Source organism: Thermothelomyces thermophilus, chromosome 6 (assembly GCF_000226095.1).
Source record: "Thermothelomyces thermophilus ATCC 42464 chromosome 6, complete sequence".
NCBI classification, from domain to species: domain Eukaryota; kingdom Fungi; phylum Ascomycota; class Sordariomycetes; order Sordariales; family Chaetomiaceae; genus Thermothelomyces; species Thermothelomyces thermophilus.
In genome coordinates, this window is record NC_016477.1 from 4,046,841 (window position 1) to 4,072,390 (window position 25,550).

The 25,550-nt window shown below is 58.3% G+C and overlaps 1 protein-coding gene across 1 annotated transcript; it reads right to left on the reverse strand.

The window, feature by feature from the left end:
- Positions 1 to 125: 125 nt before the first annotated feature.
- Positions 126 to 25,446, reverse strand: MYCTH_75351 (non-ribosomal peptide synthetase; the record flags this gene model as incomplete). The annotated part of the gene is made up of 9 exons (XM_003666434.1): positions 126 to 1,893; positions 2,038 to 2,928; positions 2,981 to 5,287; positions 5,358 to 5,749; positions 5,808 to 12,827; positions 12,895 to 15,261; positions 15,808 to 23,830; positions 24,345 to 24,722; positions 24,952 to 25,446. 9 exons carry the CDS (start codon positions 25,444 to 25,446, stop codon positions 391 to 393), a joined length of 23,376 nt encoding a protein of 7,791 aa, XP_003666482.1. The 3' UTR covers positions 126 to 390.
- Between the last annotated feature and the right edge of the window lie 104 nt (positions 25,447 to 25,550).

Consider the following 25,550-nt stretch of genomic DNA (forward strand, 5'->3'; position numbering starts at 1 on the left):
GATCATAGGTTTGACAAACTTCACCTCCGAAATTCAAGTATCAAGTCAGGAAGTTTTGAGCTATTATGGAAGTATTACTTGTACACACCAAGAATTGGGACTTTTGGGATTAATCAAAGTCAAATAGCATTGACACTTTTGTTATTGCGTATTTAATTAAGGGAAAAACACCACAAGCCACTAGGACAAAAGAAATAGCGAGACTAAGCAACAGACAGTACAGACTCATCGAGTAAGAAAACATGATAGAAACCAAAACAAAAGAAAGACTCAAACCAACACTGAGTAACAAACTTTTCGAACATTTTATGAGCAATCACGCAAAATCCAACACCACACCTATCTTCTGTTCTACCAGCAAGTCCCCTGCGCAAACCCCTCAAAAAAGTCTTAAGAAACAGTCACAGGCTGCTCTCCCTTCTTCTTGGTCGTAAATTTCCTCTTCACCAACCCATTGATCACCTTTGTAAACTTTGTGGATGACTCTGATTTCACTGACTTGAGGTGCATGACCGGGAACGTTGCAGCCTTCTGCATCTCCTTCTTGGCAGGGGAGGGCTCGGCGGGCACAGGAATGTGTTTCGCGACAAGGGCTACGTGGCCGCGCAAGGTGGGATGGGCGACCAAGTCTTCGAGCCGTGGCGCTGTCGTGCCCTGTTGTTCTTGGCCGAGCAGCCAGGAGAGTTGGGCGAGGCCGATGATGTCGCCACCGAGGGCGAAGAAGGAGTCGTCCATGTTGATGGGCTTCGGTTGTGCGCGCTCTGCCGTGCCTGTTGTCTGATCTGCGTCGAGCCTGAGGACCTGACGCCAGGCCTCGCTAACCCGCGCGGTGAGGTCAGCGAGCTGTTTATCGCCGAGGTGTTGAAGCTGGGAATGGAGTGCCGTGTCGTCCAGGTCCGGGTTGGTATCGTTGGAGGCCGGCGCCACCTCGTCGAACGGCAATTGCTGCGGCCTGCCGCGGAGGTCCTCTGCAGAGGGCAACGCCAGGTCCGGGTCGGTAGCGAAGAGCTGCGCTGTGCTGCAGAGCATTTCGAGCACACGCCCGGCAAAGTCGCGCGGGATAGGACCCCCTTCGGCGAAGCTCAAAATGATCTCGTACTTGTCATCCCCTGCGAGAGGACGCGAGAAGATGGAGAGGTCGGCAAAGTCTTCCTGAGCCGCGGAGGCACAGCCGACGTTGTAGTTGACGTTGCCGAGGCGCACTTGGCCGCCTTGATCGATGTTCTGGTGCTGAACCGTCGATGAGAAGTAGGTCCAGCGAGGCCACGAGGTGCAGTGGCGGATGATCTCGCGGAAGCCCAAAACCTCGTGGGACATGTTGGCGACCTGCTGGTCTTGGACCTGGCGGAGGAGCTGTCGGGCTGTCCAATTCGGACCGCTGCCGAACTGGACGCGCACCGGCACCATGTTCAAGCAGGGGCCAACCATATTGCCAACACCGTCAACGGCGGCATTGCGCCCGCTGATGGTATGCCCAAAGACAATATCAGAGCTGGCCGAGAGCTGGGCTAGCACGTATGCCCATGCAGCCTTGACAATGGTTGCGGTTGTGATGTGGCCAGACCCCACTGTCGGCAGCCGAACGGACTGCTTGAGAGATGCAGGTGCCGAGCCTATGTTTCTGTTATAGCTTGGCCCGTTGCGGCGAACAATCTCCGTCATCGTTGACCCTTCGAGGAGCTCCTTCCAGTGCTCGTAGTGTTCCGAAGTAAGAGCCCCGGCCGAAGCGCGTAGATAATTGGCAAATGTGGGCGGCCGGGGAACCGGCTCATCCCCATATGCCGCTTGAAGGGCTGCCAGAATCTTGGGGAAACACACACCATCGTACTGAGCGTGCGAGAGGCGCAGCAGTATCCTATGGCGGTTGCTGGAGCGTTGCTTGACCACGGTGAACTCCACAAATGACTCGCCAAGTTTAGGCGCCGCGCCGTCCTGTCCAACATTGAAGGACTGCGGCGACTCATCTGTCTCAACGACGTGGAACGCGGGCCGAAGAGTGCGCAAGACCACTTGCAGGAAGCGTCCGTCAGAAGGAACGAAGACGGTACGCAAGATGTCGAGGGCCTGCACTATGCGGAAGCATGCACGCTTGAGTTCTACGAGATTCAGAGGCCCGTCTCCGTCCAGATAGAAGTAGTTCAGCATCCACCGAGACTCGAGTAACGCGCCGGTGACGGCAAGCGATTGGAAGTCTGTTGCAGGGAGGACGTCCATGATGCCACCCCGGAAAACGCAGACCTGTGGGACGATGCTGGTCTGCAGGAAGGCGTCGACGTTGGATGCTGCCAGAAGCGAAAACCGTTCGTAGATCTCGCTCTTTCTGGATCCAGGCGTCAAGGTTCCAGTCGTCGCCAACGCCAGCTCACTGCCGATGGAAAACACGTCTGTCGTGGGCCGAACGCTGGCGACCATCGCGTCGAAGCACGGGTTGCGGAAGACATCCGCGACAGTGAGCGAAAGTCCTTGGTCTCTGGCCGCGCCGGCGAGCTTCATGGCCGTTATGCTGTCCCCTCCGAGGTCAAAGAAGCTATCGTGCCCGGAAATGGAACCCTCGGGGAGATCGAGCAAGGCGCTCCACAACGATCGGAGGATCTTTGCGCACCCGCTCTGGATAGCTGGCTCGTTGAGCGGCGTTCCATACTTGTCAGAAGACGTCCTTTCCGATGTATACGTGCTCCTTGGTGTCACCCCGCTTGTCCGTCCAAGCATAAAGTCCTCCGCTAAGCCTGGATCGCTCATCGAATTGCCGCGGAGTTCGGCGTCCAGGTCCCGGACTGACAGGGCTGGCCGGTTAATGAAGGCCTCAAGGATCTGAGTCATAGTTCTGGCCACCTCCTCGGCCTGGTTGTCGCTGACATGGTCGGACCAGTATCGGAGAACAATGCCCTCGCTGTCCCTTGTGGTCTCAACATTGACTGTGATGGCGTACTGCACGGAGATCGTTAGCAAGAACAAGTTGGCGGGTCAAGCCATGACATACCTCGCTCGGATCGTAACCATATTCCATATCAAACGAGATGGCTTCGCCGATTCCTCCTTCACCGCTTTCGGTGTGGTTCTGGATCGAGACCGAAGTGTTGTACAGTGGTTTGCCTGCCATGCCAAGTTCGTGCTGCACACGTGCCAGAGAGCAGTGCTGGTACTGAATGCTCTGAATATGTTCGTCCTGGGTCGTTCGGAAGACATCCACGAGAGTCTTGCCCTTCGAGATCTGGACACGGCAGCAGAGCATATTGATCAGCGTACCAACGATGCGTTCGACATCCTCGACCGGAGCATCACGGCCAGCTGTCAGATACCCGAAGCAGACGTCATCACAACCCGTGTATTTGCGCAGCACCAAGGCCCATGTTGCGTGCATGATATTGGCGAGGGTGATTTGCATCTGCTCGGAGAGACGGCGGAGCTCGGCGTAGCGGTTGAACCGGACAGCCGTGGCGCGTAGACTCCTCTTATCGGTGACAAGCGTAGTCGAGCTGCTGTTGAGGCTTGGAAAGTAGCAGGGTTTCAGGCCTTTCAGATAACGCATCCAGTAGTTACTGTCCTCCCCAGCGGGCATGTTGCAGATAAACTGCACGTAACGGCTGTAAGGAGGAGCGGGCGAGACCTCGAGTGTGCCTATGTATGCAGATGCCAGTTCGCGCAGAACAACCGCGAGTGAGCCGCCATCCATGGCAGCGTGATTGACCTGGAGCTTCATGAGCACTCTCCCGCTGTGCGTTGTGCATAGGATGAGCCTATGGGGCAGTGGTGGTCTCTGAGCTGCGGGAAACGTGGCCCTGCTGAGCACATCCATAGCTTCGCTATCGCTGCTACTGAGCAGAACTGGTGTGCTGGCCACTCTTCTCAGAACCACTTGGTCGAAGCTGCCGCCACGACGGACGCTCTCGATGAAGATTGTCCGGAGAGCTGCATGGCGGTGCACCACCTTCTCCCACGATCGTGCGAGTCTCCGGGCATCGACAATGTGGCCTGGGTTCCTGTTGGCTATCTTGTAGACGGCATGGAAGATGTAGGCATCCGGATTCCGCAGTTGGCTGATTAGCATGCCTTCTTGAACTGGCGTACATGGGTAGATGTCCTCGATCTGGGAGAAGGAGACGGGATCAATGCCGGCGCGCGGAAGAGCAACCTCGGTCAGCATGCGGAGTCCGTCATATGTCATGGGCAACAGTGGGTAGTCGCTAAGAGTCGGCTCCTCAGGATGCCCTGCGAGGGTCGTGGCCATCTCTTGAAGATTGTCTTTGCAAGCACTGATCCACTTGCGGACATCGCTTGCCCGACCTAGGCTGCGGTCATACATGAAATCGAACCGCAGCCTGTTGTTGACCACAATGGCAGAGATCTCAAAGAGAGCCAGCCTCCTTGTCTCTGGCCCGACATCCGCAACCTTGGAAGCATCGAGGTCGTCGATATCGACTTGGCGGACCAGTGCGTCGGCTTGTTCATGTTTCTGAGCTCCAACACCACCGCCCAAGTAGTTGAACAGGATTTCCATAGGACTCCATGTGGCACTGGCAGCTCCTCCGAGCTGCTTGTGAGTGAAGTACAGCCGGTCGTTTCCTGAAATGCTGCGCCGTACGTCCTTGGTCCGTCGTAGAGTGTCGAGGATATCGTTGTTGCTCGCTCGGATGGGAACAACCAGAGGGCATATTGTGGTGAACCAGCCAACAGTCTGGGATAGGTCAATGCTAGAGCCCTCGGGTGCTTCGCGCCCATGGTTCTCGATGTGCAGCGTCGGCACGCTCCTGTCGATAAATGTCTCCGCAAAGGCGTGTACAATAGAGGCAAGGAATAGGTCTAGTGGCTCCGACCTGAATGCCTTGTTCGAAGGTCCCAGAGATAGCCTTGTCGTTTCCTCATCGAGGATGAAGGTCTCAATCTCGGTGTTGCCATAAGTAAGTGGTCCCTGAATGTTCCAGTAGTTCAGGTCGGTTGGAACCTCTTCAAACGGTAGGAGGTTCTCAGAATTAACCGTCTTGCAGTGAGCGAACTGCTGTGCACACCAGGACTGGAAAGACAGAGGCAATTCGGGTGAAAGAGAGCCAGTTTCAAGAAGCTGACGAAGATCTTGGACGAGGATGCGCCAGGAGACCATGTCGATGACGAGGTGATGAGCGACCATGGAGACGACTGTATGATCCTGGTTCTTCACAACACACAAGTCCGCTCTAAACACCGGGCCGTGCTTAATGGAGAGACCGGATTGTGCTGCTGCGGTGATGGCAGTCATCTCACTGCGAGACTTCAGGTGATGTTCCAAGCAGTGGTAGGCCGAACCGCTCATCTGTTGGTGCTGCTTAGTACTGACACCGCGGAAACTAGGGGTAGTGGCTGCCACGAATTTTCAAACCTACCTTCATAACCCGCTGCATCCATCTGCCATCATGAGTCTTCTCAAAGCGTGCGCGAAGCATGGAGTGGCGTTGGACGATCGAAGCGATGGCCTGCTTGATGGTTTCGACGGAAACTCGGCGGCTGACCCCCAGTGTAAAGCTTTGGTTAAACCGAGCGTTGCCGACATGCTGAACGGCTGACTTCAGATACAGCGATTGAATTGGGGACAGTGCAAAAGGCTGTTCCTCTGGCTCCTCCTTCTGTACTCGGGGAGTTGCTGACGAAGGGAGTCCCTTTGCGAGCTCGGCTAGATGGACGACCGACTTGCATCGAAGCACATCTCGGATGGTTAGCTTGATCTTAGCATTTCGGGCCCGTGAGACGACGCCCATTGCCATGATGCTGTCTCCGCCTGTACCGATGTCAGTGAACGAGGGACTCGAACAATACTGTTAGTCAGGTCAACCTACCCAACCCAAGGAATGACTGATTGAGTTTGATGTGCTCGATGGGTAAGTCCAGTTCCTCTGCCCAGATCTGCCTCAGAAGCTGGACAGGCTCAGCAATTTCACTCACTTCCTCCTCGTCATCTCCAGGGTGGACCGCGAGACTGCGTGCGATACGTTCGTACTCGGCGCTGTCAAGGTCCTCAACCCACTCCGTAACCCTCTTCCGGTCGAGCTGGCCCGACAGGGAACATGGCATCCTTTCGAGGACAATCCAAACTGCAGGAACCATGTAATGCGGGAGCATGTCGGCCAGGCGAGCCTGAATTTGAGAAATTTCGTCGCGGGCTCGGGCCATCACCTCAGGAGGGCCATCAAGTGGATGGCAGCCATCAGCCGCGAGGGCCATACCAGCGGGGTCGTCATCAGAAGGAACAGGAACTCTTGCCATGCTGTTTAAGGTGACGAGGCCGACGAGCTGTTTCTTGCAAGGACCCTTCTGGGGCTGCACCACAGCGGCGATGAGCACATGGCGGTCGGTCGAGAGGTGGCTTTCGATGTCTCCTAGCTCTATGCGCTGGCCGTTGGTTTTGAATTGCCCGTCACGGCGGCCAACGAACTCGATCTTCCCGTCCGACCGGTATCGGACAAGATCACCGGTGCGGTAGATCCGCGTGGGAGGGGTGACGCCTGCGAGCTGTTCCCTTGTTGCCCAAGCAGGGTGGTCGATAAAGACCTGCGATGTCTTCTCCGGGTCACCGAGATAGCCGGGGGATACTAGCGGACCGCTGATGGCCAGCTCGCCTACGGCTCCCACGGGCGCAAGCTGGTCATTACGGCCCTCTTTGGGGTCTACGATCCACAACCGCGCTGCCGGGGTTCCGCGGCCGATGGTGGTGTGATCCCTCTCCGTCGACACATGAGGGTTGACGACAGCAAGGACGCTCGTCTCGGTGGGCCCGTAGCCGTTCATGAGCTCGACGCGGTCCGCCCAGCGGGCGACAGTTTCGTCCGTCATGGCCTCGCCGCCGCACACTAGGGTCTTCAAAGTCGAGCAGACAATGTCTGGATTGAGCATATTGGCAACGGACGGCGTTAGGAATGCCCAGGTTGCGCGCAGTTGGGCCATTGACGTTTCCAAATTGTGGAGGCGATCGTATTCTGTTGGTACGCATACACAGCCGCCGATCGTGAGGGGCGCAAGGACCTCCAGAAGGGCTACATCGAAGGCAAGAGAGCAGAAGTGGAAGACGCGCGAAGACGCATCCATGTTCAATACGCGGGTAAACGCATCGGAGCTGCTGCAGAAGTTGCGATGGGTTATGACGACACCCTTTGGCTTTCCTGTGCCGCCCGATGTGAAAAGCACGTACGCCGTGTTTCCGGGGTTGGCGGCGGCGGGAAGCTCATGGCGATGCGACGAGGGAAGATTGCAAAGCATGGTACCATCAACCGGGAGGGACATTTTGACGTGGCCCGAGAAGCGGGAGGCGAAATCGGGGCTGCAGACGATGAGAGCGGGACTGATCGATTCCAAGACCTCCCTGTGCCAGCTTGATGGATGGGCGGGGTCTAGCGGGACAAAAGCACCACCCGCCATCAAGATACCCAACAAGACGACGACCGACCAAGCCGATCGCTCGAGGCATACGGGCACAAGTGTCTCCGGCCGGACGCCGAGCTGGCGGAGATGGAGTGCTAGGCGGGATGCATAATCGCGGATCTGGCTGTACGTCAGCTCCGCATCCCAGGCGCTGATACCAATCTGGTCGGGCTGTGCAGATGCCTGCTCCAGGAAGAGGTCATGAATGCATGCTTCCACCGCCTCTAGTTGGCTTGCACGGTTCCACCTTGCAATCAAGGACACGTCTTCGGGGCTGATGGCTTGGATGTCTCTCAGCTTGGCATCCCTGACTGCAGACTTCTCCACGAGGCGCTTGAGAACGGCTTGGAACTGATAGACAAGGCGCTTTGTATGCCAAGGAGTGAGCACCCTCTCGTCGTAGTAGAATGTGGCCTCAATACTGTTGTCGGTAGCGGTGCACTCCAGCACAAGTGGATGGGTGAAGAAACTCTCGGTGGAGGAACCGCCTTGGAAATCCCAATCAGGGTCGTCCAAGTGTTGCTGTGACTTGTCACTTTGAGGCGTAGCAGACGAGGTGGTTTGAATGACGAGAAGATTTGTGAACTCGCAAGCCGCGAAACAGTCAGAGTCAAGCCGCTTGATGTGCTGGAGACCCAGGTGCTGATGAAGAACCAATTGGCTGGCCATCGTGTGCAAGCCTTGCAGGAACTCGTCGAGGCGCATCTCACGGTCCAGCCGCACTCGGGTCGGGACGGTGGTAAAAGTTGGTCCAGCCATTTCCTCCACCCCGGGGACGTTCACGTTGCGGCCAGCTAGCGTTTCCCCAAATACCACGTCGTCGAACCCTGTGTAAGCCGCCTGAAGAATAGCCCATGCTGCTCGAATCAAGGTGGCGGTGGTGATGTCGCCCAGAGCCCCGGTGCGGCGGATGTCGATTCTGCGAGTCTCGGCTCTGAACCTTGGAGTGTCGGACTGGCTTGCGACAGAGAACGGGGTTTGAGGGAAGTGAGTGATGGAAGAAGAGTCCCTAAGACGGTCTCTCCAGAAGTTTTCGGAAGCAGCGATGTTCATCCCTCTCAGGTACCGAATGAATCCGACGTATGGGGCGCTACTCAGAGTGACTGCCTTCTGCGCTCCGGAGACAGCGTTGTTGTACACGTCCTGCACCCGTCTTGCAAGAAGACGTAGGCTCCAACCATCGTAAAGAGCGTGGTGGATGCCCCAAACAAAATGGCGGCCAGCGGGCTCGTTGACAATGGCGTATCTGGTGAGCGCACTCCCACTCCCAAGCCCCAGTGATTGTCCCTTGGCAACTGCAACCTCTAGGCTTGACTCATTGTGCCACACGATTGGCTCTGGGGCGATGACGACTTGGAGGAAACCGGATGAAGCAGTATGTGCAATTCGGGTGCGCAGAATATCAGTCTCGTCAACAACGACCTGCCAGGACGCCTTGAAGCGATGCAAATCGATATTGTCTGGAAGGGCAAGCGTGTTCACCGCAACGTAAGCGCCCGCCTGCTTGCTGGCGAGTGTGACGAGACCTTCCTGAAGCGGGCTGCAGGGGTACATGTCCTGAATGTTGCTGCGAGGGATCCCGCACAGAGCGGAAACTTCCTCCAGAAGATCGTTGAGCTTGGAGCGGGCTATCAGATCGAAAGGCTTGAGTTCCAGCTCGGGCGCAGCCACCGCCCCCAGACCGTCACAGGCCCGAGCCATGTCGGCGAGGACGGGCTTCTCAAAGATGTCCAGGATAGTCAGGTTCATCTTGTGGGCACGGGCGGCTCCAACAAGACGCATCGCCGTAAGTGAATCACCGCCTAGACGGAAGAAGCTGTCTTCGGGACCAACAGAGCCGGTTGGGAGTCCTAGCACTGACTCCCACAGACTCTGGAGCTTCTTCTCCGTCTCGTTGCCTGGTTCTCTGTGCTTGGTGTCGGCGGGGGCAGCGCAGAGCCTGTATCCTGACACAACGTCACGGCTCGCCTCCTCAACTGCTCGGCGGAGTTGTCGTCGGTCGAGCTTGCCCGCTGACGTCCAGGGCATGGCCGAGACAGGGATGAAGAGCTGCGGTACCATATAAGATGGCAAGTGTGCGGAAACATGTGTCTCGACAGCCAGCGCGAGTTTGCGGGTCGACTCGTTCATTGGTAATAATGAGAAGCTCGGTGCGGAGGCTTCTGTACTTGGCAAGCTGAAGAAGAGCGCAAGTGCCTTGGTTGTAGAGCGACCGGTGGATGGCGACAAAACCTCGACGGCAGATTGCGCATCGTCTGGTAGGCCACTTCGGCAGTGGAATTCGATCTCGCCCAGCTCGATGCGTCTGCCGTTCAACTTGATCTGTGTGTCCTTGCGCGAGATATACGAGATGGACCCGTCCGAGTTGTAACGCACGAGATCGCCTGTCCTGTACATTCTGTTTCCATCACGCCACATTGACCGGGGGAATCCGGGAAGGTTCTTCCACTCCGGCGATTGGATGAAGGACTTCTCGGTCTGCTCCTTGTTGTTGAGATAACCGCGAGCTACGAGGCGGCCCTCAACCACCAGCTCTCCGACGGCGCCGATTGGTACGAGGCGATTGTAGTTCTCTGGATCGACGACCCAGACGCGGCCGCCAACGGCAGTGCCGATGTTAGACCGGTCGGCGTTGTGTACACGGCGAGACTCATCCACCTTTGTGCTTGTAGTCGCCACCACGGAGCACTCTGTTGGCCCATAGGCATTGACCAGGGCGCACCGCGTACCCCACCTCTCGATGTGACCCGCGGCCATAGCCTCTCCGCCTGTGACGAGGGTCTTGAGGCATGGAACGCTCTCAGGCTTGACAGTGCTGGCCACAGACGGTGTAAGAAGGGTCCAGGTAACATCCATGTTGCGAATCACTGCGGCCAGATCGTTCAACCTGGCCTCGTCGGAGGGCACACAGACGCAACCACCAACGAGGAGGCACGAGAGGGTCTCCATGATACTTGCGTCGAAGGTGTAAGAGGCGAATTGCAAGACGCGAGAGTCCGAATGCATGAACATGGCTTTGGCATGAGCAAGAGCTCCGGTACAGAAGGCGGCGTGCTCAATGACGGTGCCCTTGGGCTTCCCTGTCGTTCCGGAGGTGAAGATGACGTAGGCCGGATTGGAAGGTTTGACCGTGGACCTGAATGGGGTAACCCCCGAGTTTGCTGCCCTTTCGAGGAGTGAGATGGACCTGGCGTCGACCACGAAGACCTTGCCCGCGACATTGTTCATCTTTGCGTTGTGTTCTGGGGAGCAGAGCACGATCTCGGCATTGACATCCTGGATGAGCTGCCGAAGGCGGCTCTCCGGATGGCTGTGGTCCAGGTTGACGAAGGCACCACCTGCTTTCAGGACCGCGAGTTGTGCGATCACAGTCCAGGCCGACTTCTCGAAACAGAGCGGAACAAACACTTCTGGCCCAACTCCGCCCTCGGACACCAGGTACCGTGCCAGGGCGGTTGCGGCTCGATCCAGTTCGCGATAGGTAAATGATGCATCCCATCCGCATACGGCAAGGGTTGAGGCCGGACGGTTGAAAGCGTGCTGTTCGATAATTTCGTGCACGCAACGCTCGACACGGGGGAGCTCGTAGTCGTTCCAGGAGCGTATCTTGTCAACTCCTGCGCGGCCAACGAGATCTAGTTCTCCCACGGTGCGATCGTCCGCACCATTGCCGACCAGGTCCTTCAAGGCCTGCTCAAAAGTGGCAGCGACGTTCTTGATCTGAGCATCCGACACGACGTTCCTCCAGTAGCTGAAGTGAACTTCGACTGCCTTTTCTGTCGCCTCGACATTGACAGCAACAGCAAACTCGCTTGGGTCCTCGGCATTAAGAACGCGGTAACGCAGGGTGGGTTGAGGGGAGTGCCGTTCGCCGACGTGACCGGCCTCGATGCGTTTCTGGTACGTGAAGCCGGTATTGAACAACACCGCGCCTGGGAGCCCGAGCTCATGCTGCATCTCAGCCAGGGAGCAGCTCTGGTGAGCAAGGGCATCGGTGAGGTCTGTCCGCATGGTGTCGAGCGCCTCCGCAACCTCGGTCTCAGGGGAGACGTGAAGGCGGCAGACAAGCATGTTGATGAAGGCGCCCACGGCGTTCTCGATGTTTGCAACAGGAATGTCTCGGCCCGATGCCAGGTAGCCGAAGATGACCTCGTCTGCGCCAGTGTACGCGCGCAGCACGAGGGCCCATACGAACTGCAACAGCATGGATACGGTGATGCCAGAGCTGCCGCAGTACTCGTTCAACTGGGACATGCCGTCGAAGGTGATAACATGCTCACCAAGCGACGGTCGCTCCGAAGAGGCGCCATCGGCAAGCGAGGGGAAGATACAAGGCTCAGCCCCGCCCAGGTAGTTCTTCCAGTACCGAACGCTCTGGCTTCGTGGCTGAGACTGAATATGGGCAATGTACTCGCGATAGGGCGGCACTGGTTTGCTGACTGCACTCTTCCCGTACGCGTCCATCAAGTCGTTAAGGAGGATTGGCATTGACGAACCGTCAGAGATGGCGTGGCTAATCTCCAGTCTGCAGAAGATATGCCCCGTCTGGCTTCGGCAAACGGTCAGGTAATGGGGTGGTTTCTTTTCTCGATAATCCATGCTCTTAACGGTTCGGAGCTTGTGAAGAGCCTCTTCGTCTGTGCTGCTCTCGAGTAGCTGAGTTCTTCCCGGCGCACTGCGAAGGACGACCTGGTCCATCAAACTCTCGTCACCCACTGTGTCAACAAAGATGGTCCTCAAAGTCGAGTGTCGCCGGATAACGGATTGCCAGGCATCAAGCAGCTGCTCAAGGTCGATGCTCGCGCCATTCGAGGGTTCGACTTGGAAGATGGCCTTGTACCCATACTTTTCGGGGTCACGCATTTGACTGATCAGTAAGCCTCGCTGCATGGGAGAGCAAGGATAGACATCCTCGACGTCAGAGAGGCAGACTCCGGCATCTCGAAGTCTCTGATCGAGGTTCTCGATGCCGTAGTAGGCGAGGGGCAGGAGAGGAAACGCGCTGAGGGTCTTCTCCGGCGTGTGTTGCATCAACCTCGCCGGGGCGTCCTGGAGGAGAGATCGGCACTCTTCTACCCATTTCCTGAGCGACTCCTGGTGCTTCATGTGCTTGTTGTGCACGAAAGAAAGCTTCATCCGTCCGCCAACGACCACAGCCGATACCTCGACTAGCGCAAGGCGACGTACGTCCTTGCCAATGTCCGATGAGGTGTTCACGCCCTGTCCGATGCCGTCGTCAAGAGGCTGGAGGAAGGTGTCGGTCCGGCTCAATTGTTGCATCTGTCCTAGGTAATTGAAAACAACCTCGACTGGCCAGCCAAGGTCGTACTCCTCGCGGCCTTCGGACGTAAGCAGACGATAGGCGAAGTAAGGCCGTCCTTTCCCAGCCAGGCGTTGCCTGTAGTCCTTAACCCACCGGATGGCGGCGAGGATGTCATCGTCTGCCAGATCAGTTATTAGCAAAGTTCGTTGCGGGCCCTGACTTTGACTTCAATCGGCGGAGCTTACCGGAAGATGCCTCGTCTGGGAGATGGACTGGGTAGAGGGTGGTGAACCACCCGACCGTGCGGGAGAGATCGATCATGTCGTCCCAGGCTTCTCGACCGTGACCTTCGTTGTAGATTGTGGGCACTCCTCGGCGACCACCAGTGGCATTCCGGAATGATTGAAGGAGAGCTGCGAGGAGGACGTCAAGAACGTCCGTCTGCAAAGGAGCGTGGCACTCAGGACCCAATAGCGAGGCAGTCGTATCGTAGTCGAGCTCAATGTCTCCTGTGGGAATGGCGTCGTCATGGACGTTCGGAAAGCCGGCCATTCCCCAATATTCCAAGTCGATGGTTGACGCCTCGTGATGGGGAAGGAGGGAGCTGCCATTCTTCTCCATCTGTGCTAGCTCCGACTGCTTCCTGGTCCAGGTTTGGAAGGATAACGACGTAGAAGGCTTCATGGTCCCAGTGGCAAGGAAGTCCTCGAGGTCTTGGAGCAAGATACCCCATGACACGACGTCGACGACCAGGTGATGAATTGTGATGAAGACGTAGACCTCTTTGCTGTCCTTCCCAATAACACACCAGTCGGCTGCCAACAGCGGCCCCTTTTTAAAGTCCAGCGCAGCTTGAGAGTTCTGGATGCGCCTGTCTATGCGACTTGCGTTTCCGATGACGTGCGTCTTGAAACGGTAAGAACCAGCGACATCAGAAGTGATTCGCTGGCGCCAGTTGCCTGCGCCGTCGCGACGGAACCGTGATCGGAGCATCGAGTGTGTCTCAACCAAGGCGTGCAGACCGCGCCCGAGCTCGTGGGGGCTGGTATTCTTGGCTAGTCGAAGTAGCACGCTCTGGTTGAACCGCATGTCGGGTTGGTCGTGAGATTTCCCATGATGTGCCGGGTACATCGCCTCAAAATACAGCTGCTGGATGGGCGACGGGTCAAATTCGTAATGATCCTCGCCGGTGGCTGTAGTTTTTCTTGCGTTCGACTGTTGCGTATCGGCAAGGCCGGCCTTGAGGGCGAGCTCATGGACGGACTTGCTGCTGATGATGTCCGGGACAGCGACGCGGATGCCCTGGGCCCGACACTTGGCCATGACTTGCATGGCGGTAATGCTGTCGCCCCCAAGATGCAGGAAAGAGACATTCTGACCAACCCTTTCTGGAGCGACATTAAGTACCTGACTCCAGATCGACTTGAGACGCTCGTCAATGGGGACGGCGGTATACGAGGGTGTAGCTTTGGTCATCTGGGCTTGTCCGGCAGAATGGGCAGCATTGATCTTGTCTAGCGTTTCTTCGCTGATTCCTTCCACAAATCTAGCCACGCTGTTGCGGTCAAGTTTTCCGGATGGCAGGAGAGGGATGGATTCAACCACCATCCAAGTTGAGGGGACCATGTACGCCGGCAGCTTCTCTCTTAGCCTGTCCTGGACCTTGTCCACTACCGAAGCGGCTTCCTTCGAAGTGACCAGATCCAGATTGCCGGAGCTGCTGCCGGCGAATTCTCGAAGGGATAACACCGCGACCAGACGGTTGGCACAAGGGCCGGTCTTTGGTAGAAGAACAAGAGCGTGGCGAACGGCGTTATCGGAAACGAGGTGGTGGATGATCTCATCGAGCTCGAGCCGTTGGCCGTTGAGCTTGGCCTGAGAGTTATCTTTGCGGCCCATATATGCCATCTCGCCCAAGACATCGTCGCATATCCGTACTAGGTCACCGGTCTTGTACATCCGACGCGGGGCTGCCGGCTGCATGTCGGAATAGCGCGTGGCATCATCCAGCGCCCACTTGGGATTCTCGATAAAGACCTCGCGAGTCTTGGCTTCATTCTTGAGGTATCCGTCCGAGAGAGTGGGCCCTTCAACCAGCAGCTCACCGACAGAACCAACTGGTGCAAGACGGTCGTGGTTCTGCGGATCAACAATCCAGCAGCGGCCGAGTCCCCTCCCAAGGTTCGCTGGATTGGACCATGGCCGCATCCGGGGGTTCACAGTCGCCACGACGGCGCACTCGCTGGGACCGTATGCGTTGACGAGGTTCACCTTGTCGGCCCATGTCTCAAGGTGGCTCTTGGACATGGCCTCGCCGCCGAGGATCAAGGTCTTCAGGTGTGGCACGCTGGCGGGCTCGAGGACGCGGGCGAAGGAGGGCGTAAGGAGCGTCATGGTGACTCCCATCTGCTCCATGACGGCCGCGATGTTGCCGTTTGTGCGGTCTTCATCGCGGGGGACACAGACGGTACCGCCAAGCATGAGCGTCGTCAGGATTTCGACGAGGGAGGCATCGAAGGTGTAAGAAGCGAACTGCAGGAAGCGGAACGGCGGCGTCATGAGCATTGCTGGGCCGTGGGCCGCAGCGCCGGAGCAGAACGCCGTATGAGAGACTGTGCATGGTGGTTAGTTGGATAGTCGAGAACAATCCCCAGCCCGCTGGGTATGTGGGCAAGTCAGGTAAGCAAGGTATGGCGGCAGTGGCCGATTGTTGGAAGAAGAATGCTATTTCCGATGAGGTGTAGGAAGCCTGGGAAAGGGCGCGCATTCAGTGGACCAGGGCAGCTCCCGGGGGCAGGTACCACTGTGGGGGTAGATGCCGCAATATTCGGGAGTGCACCCGACGCAGTAGTTGAGATGAATCACGCACCACCGCCACCGAGACGACAGGATGGGCAAAAAAAAAAAAAAATAGTAAGAAAACTGCGCTTACTGATGGTCCCTTTTGGCTTCCCCGTCGTTCCAGACGTGAAGATGACATATGCCGGATCGCATGGTCGACAGGCTTCTCTCAGTTAGCAGCTTCCTTTCTTTTCCTTTGATTCCAGTTTCATGGCCGTGATTTCAAGGCAGCTAGCCCTTCAGGAAACTTTTCAACGCAGAAAGCGATGCGTTTGCATCGCCCAGCGAAGAAGGGAAGAATAAAGAAGTTAACGCACCTCCTGTCTTAGGGACTGGCCGAGACGCCCGCTCCAGCGCTTTCAGATTTGCGAGGTCAACTGGCACAACAGTTCTGACGACCTCGGCGCACAGAGACTGATACTTTGGCGAGCACAACACTACTTTTGCATCGCAATCGCCGACAATCTCGCGTAACCGAGCAACAGGATGCGCAGGATCCAGCGGCACAAACGCAGCACCGGCCTTAAGTACAGCGAGGATAGCGACGACGGCAAAGGTTGACTTTTCAAAGCAGAACGGAACGAACCTGCTGCCGTTAGCGCCGACGCCCTTTGACATGAGCTCGCCTGCTAGCGCGGTCGAAAGCGCGTCCAGCTCGCCGGTGGACAGGGTCGCGTCCCACCCGACCACCGCCGGTTCAGAAGCGCCCCGACGAGCCATCTGATCGCCAATCAAGTCGTGGATGAGCCTCTCGACCAGCGGCCCGGGGATCTTGTTCCAGCCCCTGAGCGTTGCTTTATCCTCCGGGCTGAGCAGCTCCATGTCCCCGACTTTGACGCTCTGAGCCTGGGGCGCAGACAGACGCGGCAGAATCCAGTCAAACTGCCCGAGCATCCGTATGACTTGCCACTGCGGCACCACATCGGCATCGAAGATGGCACGCATCTGGATCTCCTCGACACCATTGCCGCCCCGACCGAACGTGCACGTCACGTTGAGCGGAAGGCTGAAGAAGTCAGACCCCTGAGCCGTCCCTCCGCCAGTCATTTCGCTCCACAGACCGCTTTCGGGGACTTCGTCGGCCATGTCGATGACGAGGAGGTTCTTGAAGTCGCATGCCGCCGCCACGGCGGGGCCCAGGGCTCGGATGCGCTGCAAGCCGGCAAACTGGTGCGGGACGGCATCGTTCAGCTGCTTCTGCACGTCAACGAGCAGCTGCTGCACGCTCATGGCTCGGTCGATGTGGACGCGCCGCGGGACCGACGCCAGCGTCGGGCCGATCATGTCCGCGATGCCCGCGACGGGAATGTCGCGCCCGTTGAGGATCTCGCCGAAGACGACGTCGTCCGAGGACGCGTAAATCGACACGACCAGCGCCCATGCCGCGCGCAAGAGGGAGGACATGCTCAAGTTGCTGCCCTTGCGCTTGGCGAAGCGTACGGACCGAGTCACCTGGCTCGTCGCCTGCACGCGGTGTCCGGGATGCGGGAGCTGCGGGAAGTGAGCGGCGCCGGGTGCGGAGAGCTTTTCGGTCCAGAAGGCGTCCGAGGCGGAGGCGTCAAGTGACGACACGTGTTCCACGAAGCGGGAGTAGCTTGGTGTTGGGATGACAGGCGCCTTTGGGTGCTGGTACCTCGCCTCGACCCGGCCCAGCAGTGTTGGAAGACTCCATCCGTCATAGACAGCGTGGTGCGAGGTCCAAACGAACGTCGGCTGCACGCTGTTCTCATCGATGATGGTGTATCGAGAAAGGATGCCACCATCGTGCGGTGGGAGATGACGGTGCGTCTCGGGAAGGCTGTTGGCACTTGCCGCTGTGTCCCAACTGATATCACCGCGAACAACGACTTGCAAAAACCCGATGTTCTCGACAAAGACTACGCGGGTCCGGAGAATTGCCTCCGAGTCTACAACGTCCTGCCATGCCTTCTTGAACCTTGCCAGGTCGACGCCAACAGGCAGCCGGTAGAAGTTGACGGCCACATACGCGCCAGGCTGTCTTTGAGACGCGGCTACAAGGCCCGCCTGCAAAGGGGTGCAGGGTAAGATGTCTTCGATTGAATCAACATCGATGCAGCAGATGGATGCCACTGAGTGCTGTAGTTCTTGCAGGCTCATCGAAGCCATGTCCTTGAGTAGGGAGAATGGAGGAGTCGGACCCGGGAGAGGCTCGTCGGCGACGGGACTGTCTGCGGAGCCGCCCCCATTCGTGGTCACAGCATCCATACCTCTTCCCGTGGCTGTCTTTGCCATGTCGGAAAGCTTTGGCGACTGAAAGATGCTAGCTGCGGCTAGGACAATGCCTCTCTGTCGTGCTGCAGCAGCCAGGCGCATAGCTCCCACCGAGTCGCCGCCCTGGGTGAAGAAATTGTCGTCTGCTGTGATGGACTCCGCCGGCAGGTTGAGAACGGATGCCCAGAGCTCTTGCAACTGCTTCTCCATTGGCGTTTCCGGTGCACGACCGCCACCAGTCGCAGCCCCGAGACGATAGTCAGCGATGCTGCCTGATAGCTCTTGAGCCATGGTTCGCAAGCAGCGGCGGTCTAGCTTGCCCGATGAGGTGAGCGGCATCCTGGAGACGGGGAGGAACAGGCTTGGAACCATATAGGACGCCACACGTGCCATCAGGGCGGCAGCCATGGTTTGGGCAAAGGAGCAGAACTCCGGGTCCATAGGGAGAATGCGGGCCTCCTCCGTTCGATCCGGTGAGAGGCAGACGAAGACTGCCAGTGCCTTCTTGGTTCGCCCCGGAGTCACCAGCTCGACAGAGGACTGCGCTGTGGCCGGCAGAATGGTCTTGACATGATGCTCAATCTCTCCCAGCTCTATCCGTTGTCCGTGCAACTTGACCTGAGTGTCTTTGCGGCCAAGATAAACCAGCGATCCATCAGAGTTGTATCGCACGAGGTCGCCAGTCTTGTACATCCTCCGCAGCCCCTTCTCAGTGTGGTATGGATCCTCTTTCGCCCACTTCGGCATCTGAATGAACGCCTTGGCCGTCTCGACGGGTCTGTTGAGATACCCTCGAGCAAGAATAGGACCCTCGATGAGCAGCTCGCCCACGCACCCGACAGGCACAAGCCGGTCATGGTCTTTGGGGTCCACGACCCACGATACACTCCCGACGCTGGTACCAATGTTACTAACGTCACCATTTTGGTCGAGGTGCAGCTTGTGCGTCGCGTTGATGGAGCATTCGCTCGGGCCGTATTGGTTGTGCACGGGCACGACGCCTCCCCATGCGTCCAACACCTCGCGCGTCAGGGCCTCGCCGCCGACACAGAGGCCACGAATCTTTGGCACCTGCTCCGGCCGCAGCATCGCCGCGACGGTTGGCGTCAGATCCATAAAGTTAGCGTCGAGCTTGTCGATTGCCCCCGGCAGGTTCCCTAGCCTGTCCTCTTCGGAGGGTACGCATACACAGCCGCCGTGGATCAATGTTGTGAACATCTCCTCGATGCTGTTGTCGAATGTGTGTGTCGCGAATTGGAGGAAACGGGTGTGCGGCCCAATGCCCAGGGCCGAGCCATGTGCAAGACAACTTGACACGAGGGCCTGGTGACAGAGAACGACTCCCTTGGGCTTGCCAGTGCTACCCGAGGTGAACATGACGAAGGCGGGGTTCTCGGGCGTGACCCCGGACGGTATCTCTTCGGTGCCCGACACCGAAGGGAGTTGGGCTAGCAGTCCGGGCCCAGTGGCCACTACGTGCGGTACCATAGCCTCAAACAACATGGCGCGGGCCTCGGATGCAACGACAACTCGAGCGCCCGCATCGATTACCTTCCCCTCGAGGGCGGAGGCGGGGTGAGTGGCATCGAGAGGCACCACACCGCCGCCTGCCTTGAGCACCGCAAGCATTGAGATGGTAGTCCAGGCAGACTTGTCAAAACATACGGGAACGAGGGCCTCAGGACAAACCCCCAATTTGACGAGGTGCCGGGCTAGTCGATTGGCCAAGTTGTTCATCTCCTCGTACGTGAAATCCCCGTCCCAACCACGTATGGCCTGGGCTTTTGGACGGAGGGCCACCTGCTTCTCCACCATACGGTGCATGCAGTCAAAGGTAGTGGCTGGCATCTTGGCATTCCATGACCAGATGTCCTTTTTGGTTGAATCATGGACGTTGTCCAGCTGGGAGATTGGAACCTCGGCGTTCTCGGCGATATTTTGCAGGGCCTGGATGAAGGTTGCCGTGACGTGCCGGGCTTGAGCGCTGGACACGGCGTCGGTCCAGTAGTCGAGGTCGATTGCAGCCTTTCCATCGTTGTCTATCTCGATGTTGAGCGAGATGGGGTACTCTGTCGGGTCGTGGATCGCCGCTATGTCCTCGCACACTAGTGAGCCTTTTGATGCATTCGGCTTCGGTTCCAGGCGGCGGTATGAGATGCAGGTGTTGAACAGAGCCATACCGCCCGGCATGTTAAGAGCGTGCTGAACTTCGGCCAGCGAGGTTTGAGCGTAGGGGTTACAATCGAGCTGGTCTCTTTGCACAGCCTCAAGAAGACGCATCAGAGAGGGCTGATCGTCTCCTACACCACCGAGTTTGACCCGCTGGGTAGCCATGTTGATGAAGGGGCCAACAGCATCCTGGGAGCACTCAAGAGCAGCATCGCGGCCAGAAACGAGGTAGCCGAAGCAGACATCGTCGCTGCCAGTGTAACACGCAAGCGTCAAGGCCCAGGCGGCATGGAGGGCATTGGGCAGGGTGAACCCCGTCCTGGTGCAGAAGCCATGCAACGCAGCCAACCCGGGAACCTCAACACGAAGCGTGCACAACTCCCTCTTCTCCTCTGGCACATCGATGCCGTCGTTAAGAACAGGGAAGTGACACGGCTCGACGCCAGAGAGGTAATCCTTCCAGAATGCGACATCCACCTCGAGGCTGCGCCGCTGCAGCTTGGCCACAAAGGGGCTGAAGAGAGGCTTTGGCAGCCGCTCCAAGGAGCCCTCGTACGCTCGTCCAAGGTCGCGCAGAAGAATGTCCATAGAAGCACCATCCATGATGGCATGGCTCAGCTCCATAACGCAAGCTACGGCACTGCTGCTGTAGAAGATGGAGAAACGGTGCTGCGGCGACTGGTCCGTGTATTGCATGGGCTCCAAGCTGTCGACCAGGATGCGCACTTCGGCTTCGCTGATGCACTCGCGCACGATCATCGGGGGCTCAATTTCCTTCAGAACCACTTGATCGTAACTGCCAGCCTCTGCCTGGCTGATTGCGTCCACGAAAACGGTGCGGAGCAGCGCGTGATGGCGCACGACTTGCTTCCAAGCGCCCACGACCCGTTGAGCATTCACAGAACCATCATCGCTGCCACTGAGCCTGAGTTGGAACGTGCGGCGCACGGCGTAAAAGTTTCCGTCCTTGGTTCGACTCAGCAACAACCCCTGCTGGATTGGTGAGGCAGGGTAGATGTTCTCGATCGCGTCCCAGCCCCGTTCTCCCGCAAGACCAGGGAGCTTTGTCTGCTCAAACGTCCTGAGATCTGCGAGGGTGACCTTTGGTAGCAACACGAGATCGCTGGCTGTGATGGTGCGCCCCAGCTTTGGCAAGGTTCTTGCAGCCTCGGTCAGAACCCCACGGCAGTTGGCTACCCACTTGCGGATGCGGTCCTGGTGTCTCATGCCGCCGTTCCATGCGAAACCGAACCGTAGCGCCCCGTGTACGATGACAGCGGAGATCTCAAAGAGCGCAAACCGCGGCGCCCTCGTGCCAAAATCTGCCGTCGGGCTGCCGGGGTGCGCCTCGCCAGCCATAAGTGCGCCTTCGGCCGGCTGGAACAGGGCGTCCTTGCGTTCGAGCTGCTGGTAGCGACCGTGAAAGTTGAACGAGACCTCCATGTTCTTGTGTCGCGGCGCCCACTTCTCTCGGCCTTCAGGGGTGTGGAATCTGGCGGCAAAGTATGCTCGCCCATTGGCCGGAACCCGGCGACGGATGTCCTTGACCTGGATCAGGGCATCGGCAAAGCTGGCCGGGGACGAGAGGGCGATAGGGAAGAGGGTGGTAAACCAGCCGACGGTGCGAGCAATGTCAATGTCCTCGCGGGGTGGCTCGCGACCGTGACCCTCGTTGAAGATGGCCGGGGGCGCACGGTCGGCGAAGGTGGCCTGGAAGGACCAGATCAGCGCGGCGAGGAGTAGGTCGACGGTCTCTGTGCCGAAGGGGAAGTGGCACTCGTTAAGCAGGGTAGCTGAAGTGGCCGCGTCCAAGTCGAAACCCTGGCATTCCACGTCACCATACAGATTGGGCTGATTGTGCATGCCCCAGTAGGTGAACTGGGCATCTGGGACTTGGTCAGCGGACGGGAGAACCTGGCTGAGAGGCTTGTCGGCGCAGTCCTCAATCTGCAGAGCCGCCCATTGTCGGAACGACAGAGATTCGTGGACAGCGCGGGCTGAGGGGTTTTCCACGAGTTCTTCGATCTCTTCCAAAAGCACCCGCCACGAGACAAGGTCGACGACAAGATGATGCACCGTCATGAATAGCATCTGCTCGCCACTGTATTGGAAGGTGAAGAGCTCCGCCGCAAACAATGGCCCGCGGCGAGCGTCCAGGCAGCCTTGTGCGCTTGCAATGCCAGCGTCGGCTTCATCACGGGTTGATATCCTGCGAGTCCGGAGACGATAGGAGCCCTCTACGTCCGATGTGATGAACTGCTTCCACCGTCCGTCGTCCCTCCGGGCGAAGCGAGCCCTGAGCATGGCGTGGCGGTTCACGACGACCTGAATGGCGTGTCGGACCGCGGATGTTTCTACTCGGCGAGCGAGGCGCAGGAGGAAGCTCTGGTTGAAGTGCTCATCGCCGTGCGCTCCGCCCCGAACTTCAAAGTGCAGCTGCTGGATGGGTGTCAGCTCGAAAGGAACGTTGAGCACACCGGCGTTGCCGCCGTCCCCGTTTTCAGCTCGCCCACCGGGTCCTTGACTCATCGGCTTGGCGGCGGCAGCCAGCTGTCTCAAGGATTTGGCCCTGAGAACGTCCTGGACGGACACGTTGAGGTGCGCTTTCTTCGCGTGACTGGCGCAGGCCATAGCCGAGATGGAGTCTCCCCCGAGACTGAGAAAGCTGCGATCATCGGGATCGATTTGGTCGGCGGGGAAATTCAAAACCAGACTCCAGATGTCACGAAGCCGATTCTCAGCCTCGGAGAGTGTGTGCGCGTTGCTGGCGTTGCCGACGTTGCCATTTACGGAGGCTGCATTGTTCTTGGCCGCATGCTGCTCCCTGATGATGCCCTGACACTGCTCCGCAGTGAGGACGGTTTCGACCCAAGTAGCAACCGTTTTCCGGTCCATCTTGCGAGAAGGTAGCATGGGAATGGCCTCAACGCACAGCCAGACCGAGGGCACCATGTACGCTGGCAAACGCTCACTTATCCGTGAACGGATGCTCTCTAAGATGGGCTCAGTCAATGACGGATTTCCGGCCAGGTTCAGGAATCCCTCTCCCGGTTTTCTGTCCTCGGAGGCAGGAATCCATGGAGTCGAGAGCGAGAGCACAGTGACGAGACGATTCGCTAATGGGCCCTTCTTCGGAAGAAGCACGAGAGCGTGTTGGACACTCTCGTCAACAGCTAAGTTGTGTTCAATTTCGCCCAGCTCGATGCGTTGGCCATGGAGCTTGATCTGGGTGTCCTTACGTCCGATGTAGGTGAATGATCCGGACTCTGAGTTGTAGCGCGCCAAATCACCCGTCTTGTAAAAACGGCGGGGCGAATTGGCCTCAGAGCTCGCCCACCTCGGGTTCAGGACGAAGCTCTCTTCCGTCTTGGCAGGGTCATTCAGATATCCCCTGGCCAGACTAGGCCCCTCCAGCAGCATCTCGCCCACACAACCGACGGGAACCAGCCGATCATGATCAGCAGGGTCGACTAGCCATACTCGCACGCCGCAGGGAAAGCCGATGTCGGTGGGCTCGGTTTCCGGTCCAACACTGGAGTTCGCCAGCGCGGCGACAGAGCACTCGGCTGGGCCATAGCCGTTGACGAGTTCGAGACGCGACCAAGTGGCGACATGAGAGCGCGACATAGCCTCGCCCGCCAGCACCAGCCTGCGGAGGCCAGGGACAGCAGCCGGAGTGAGGAAGTTGACAAAGGATGGGGTGAGCACGGCGAAGTTGACCCTCATTCGGTTCATAGCGCCAGCGAGATCGTTGAGGCGCTCATGCTCGTCGGGAATGCAGACGCACCCTCCCACCATGAGGGTTGTCACAATCTCGACAATGCTTGCGTCGAAAGTGTGAGCCGCAAACTGCAACACACGGCAGGTGTCGTCAAAGCGGAGGGCTGGCGCATGCCGCCGCGCACCGGAGCAATAGGCTCGGTGTTCAATAATGGTCCCCTAATGGAAAAGATAATGTCAGTAGGTGAAGACGTGATCGGCGCGGCCGGGACAACTGACCTTGGGCTTGCCAGTGGAACCCGAGGTAAAGATAACGTATGCCACATCGTTGCTGCTAACAATCGGTAAGCTCGTAGGAGCACCCTCCGACTGCGCCCTGGCAGCGTCTGAAACGGTGGCGTCATCCAAGGGCAACACGGTGTCAACGAGGCCGGCAAGCTTCTCGACGAGGTGGCTAGAGCACAAGACGAGTTTGGCTTCTACCGATGCGCAGAGACCCCGGAGCCGTTCCAAGGGATGGGATGCGTCCAGGGGCACGAATGCCCCGCCCGCTTTCAGGACCGCGAGCATTGCTACTATCGTCCATTTCTGCTCTCTTGCATTAGCCGGCGCGGTTCCCAGGAGAAGCGAAGGAGGAACCCCAAGAGAGGAGAAGGGAAAAAAAAAAGAGAATACGAACCGATTTCTCGAAGCAGAGTGGTATAAGAACCTCGGGCCCAACGCCGAGAGTCACGAGGTGGGCGGCCATGATGCCAACCACGGCATCTAGGTCGCGAAACGTGAACGAGCCGTCCCAGGCACAAACGGCCTCCTCGTCGGGACGCTCCCGTACCCGGTCCGCAATCACATCGTGAATGCAGCGCTCGACGGGGTCAATTTCATAGGTCTCGTTCCACTCGCGAACGCGGTCCAGGTTTGCCCGACTCAAGTACTCAAGGGAGCTCAGGGGCGCCTCGGGGGCGCTCGTGAGGATGCCCGATAGGATGTGGTCCAACGTGCTGGCCACCAGCGCGCCGAGCGCCGGCGACATGCCCAGTAGGCTGCTGTTCCATTCCAGAAACAGGCCCAGGCCGGCGGCGCCGCGCTTGGCTAGTAGCCGGATCTTGTGTTGCTGTGTGTTCCCCAATGTCAGCCGACCACACTCAACTTACACGAGCTGGCGTTGGTGGGGAGGAATGAAAGGGCAGGAAGGGTTAGGGTTGGGTTTGGGCTGACAGAGGGAGCGAGGGGAGCGAGCTAAGCTTTTGGAACGCTCCCCCCCTCCCCCGGCTTTTCGGGTGCCAATGGAGGAGGGGGGGCCAGGGTGCCGGGATTGGGGCGGGAAGAGAGGGCCCACTTACCGGCTCCAAAACAGGGCAGGGCGTCGATCCTGCGGTGAAGCTCCACAAAACAACAGCGGTGTCAAAGATTGATCGATCCGGGTCGCTGCTCCGCAAAAACCGGGAGGGGACCGGGGGCAGCTGGCCGGAAAGCTGCGCTCTGGTGCGGTCGACGGTTCGGGCAATGGGTTCTCCGCCGTCGAGGAGGAAACGAGCGACGATGGGATCGTGAGTGTCATGGCCACCGAGTTGGAAGCCAAAGTTGACGTCATCCTGGCCGGTGTAGCATCGTAGGAAGAGAGCCCAGGCCGTCCGGAGGACCGCAGCAAACCGGTCGGGATCCGATGATGACAGAGCAAACAGCTTTGCCGCTTGCTCGACCTCGACCCGGACCGAGGAGAGCTGCCTGGCCGCCCCCGCGGCGGCGTCCCTGGCCGGACGACCAAAGTTTGGAAACCGACATGGCGCTGCCCCCTTCAGGTAGGCCTCCCAGTCGCTGACTCTGGTTGCGTCCATGGTCGTGATCGTCTCGATGTGGATGGGGGTGGAAGGGGCAGCAAAAGAGAGAACGTGTATGTGAGTGAGTGAGTGAGTGAGTGGGCGAGTGAGTGAGTGTGTGT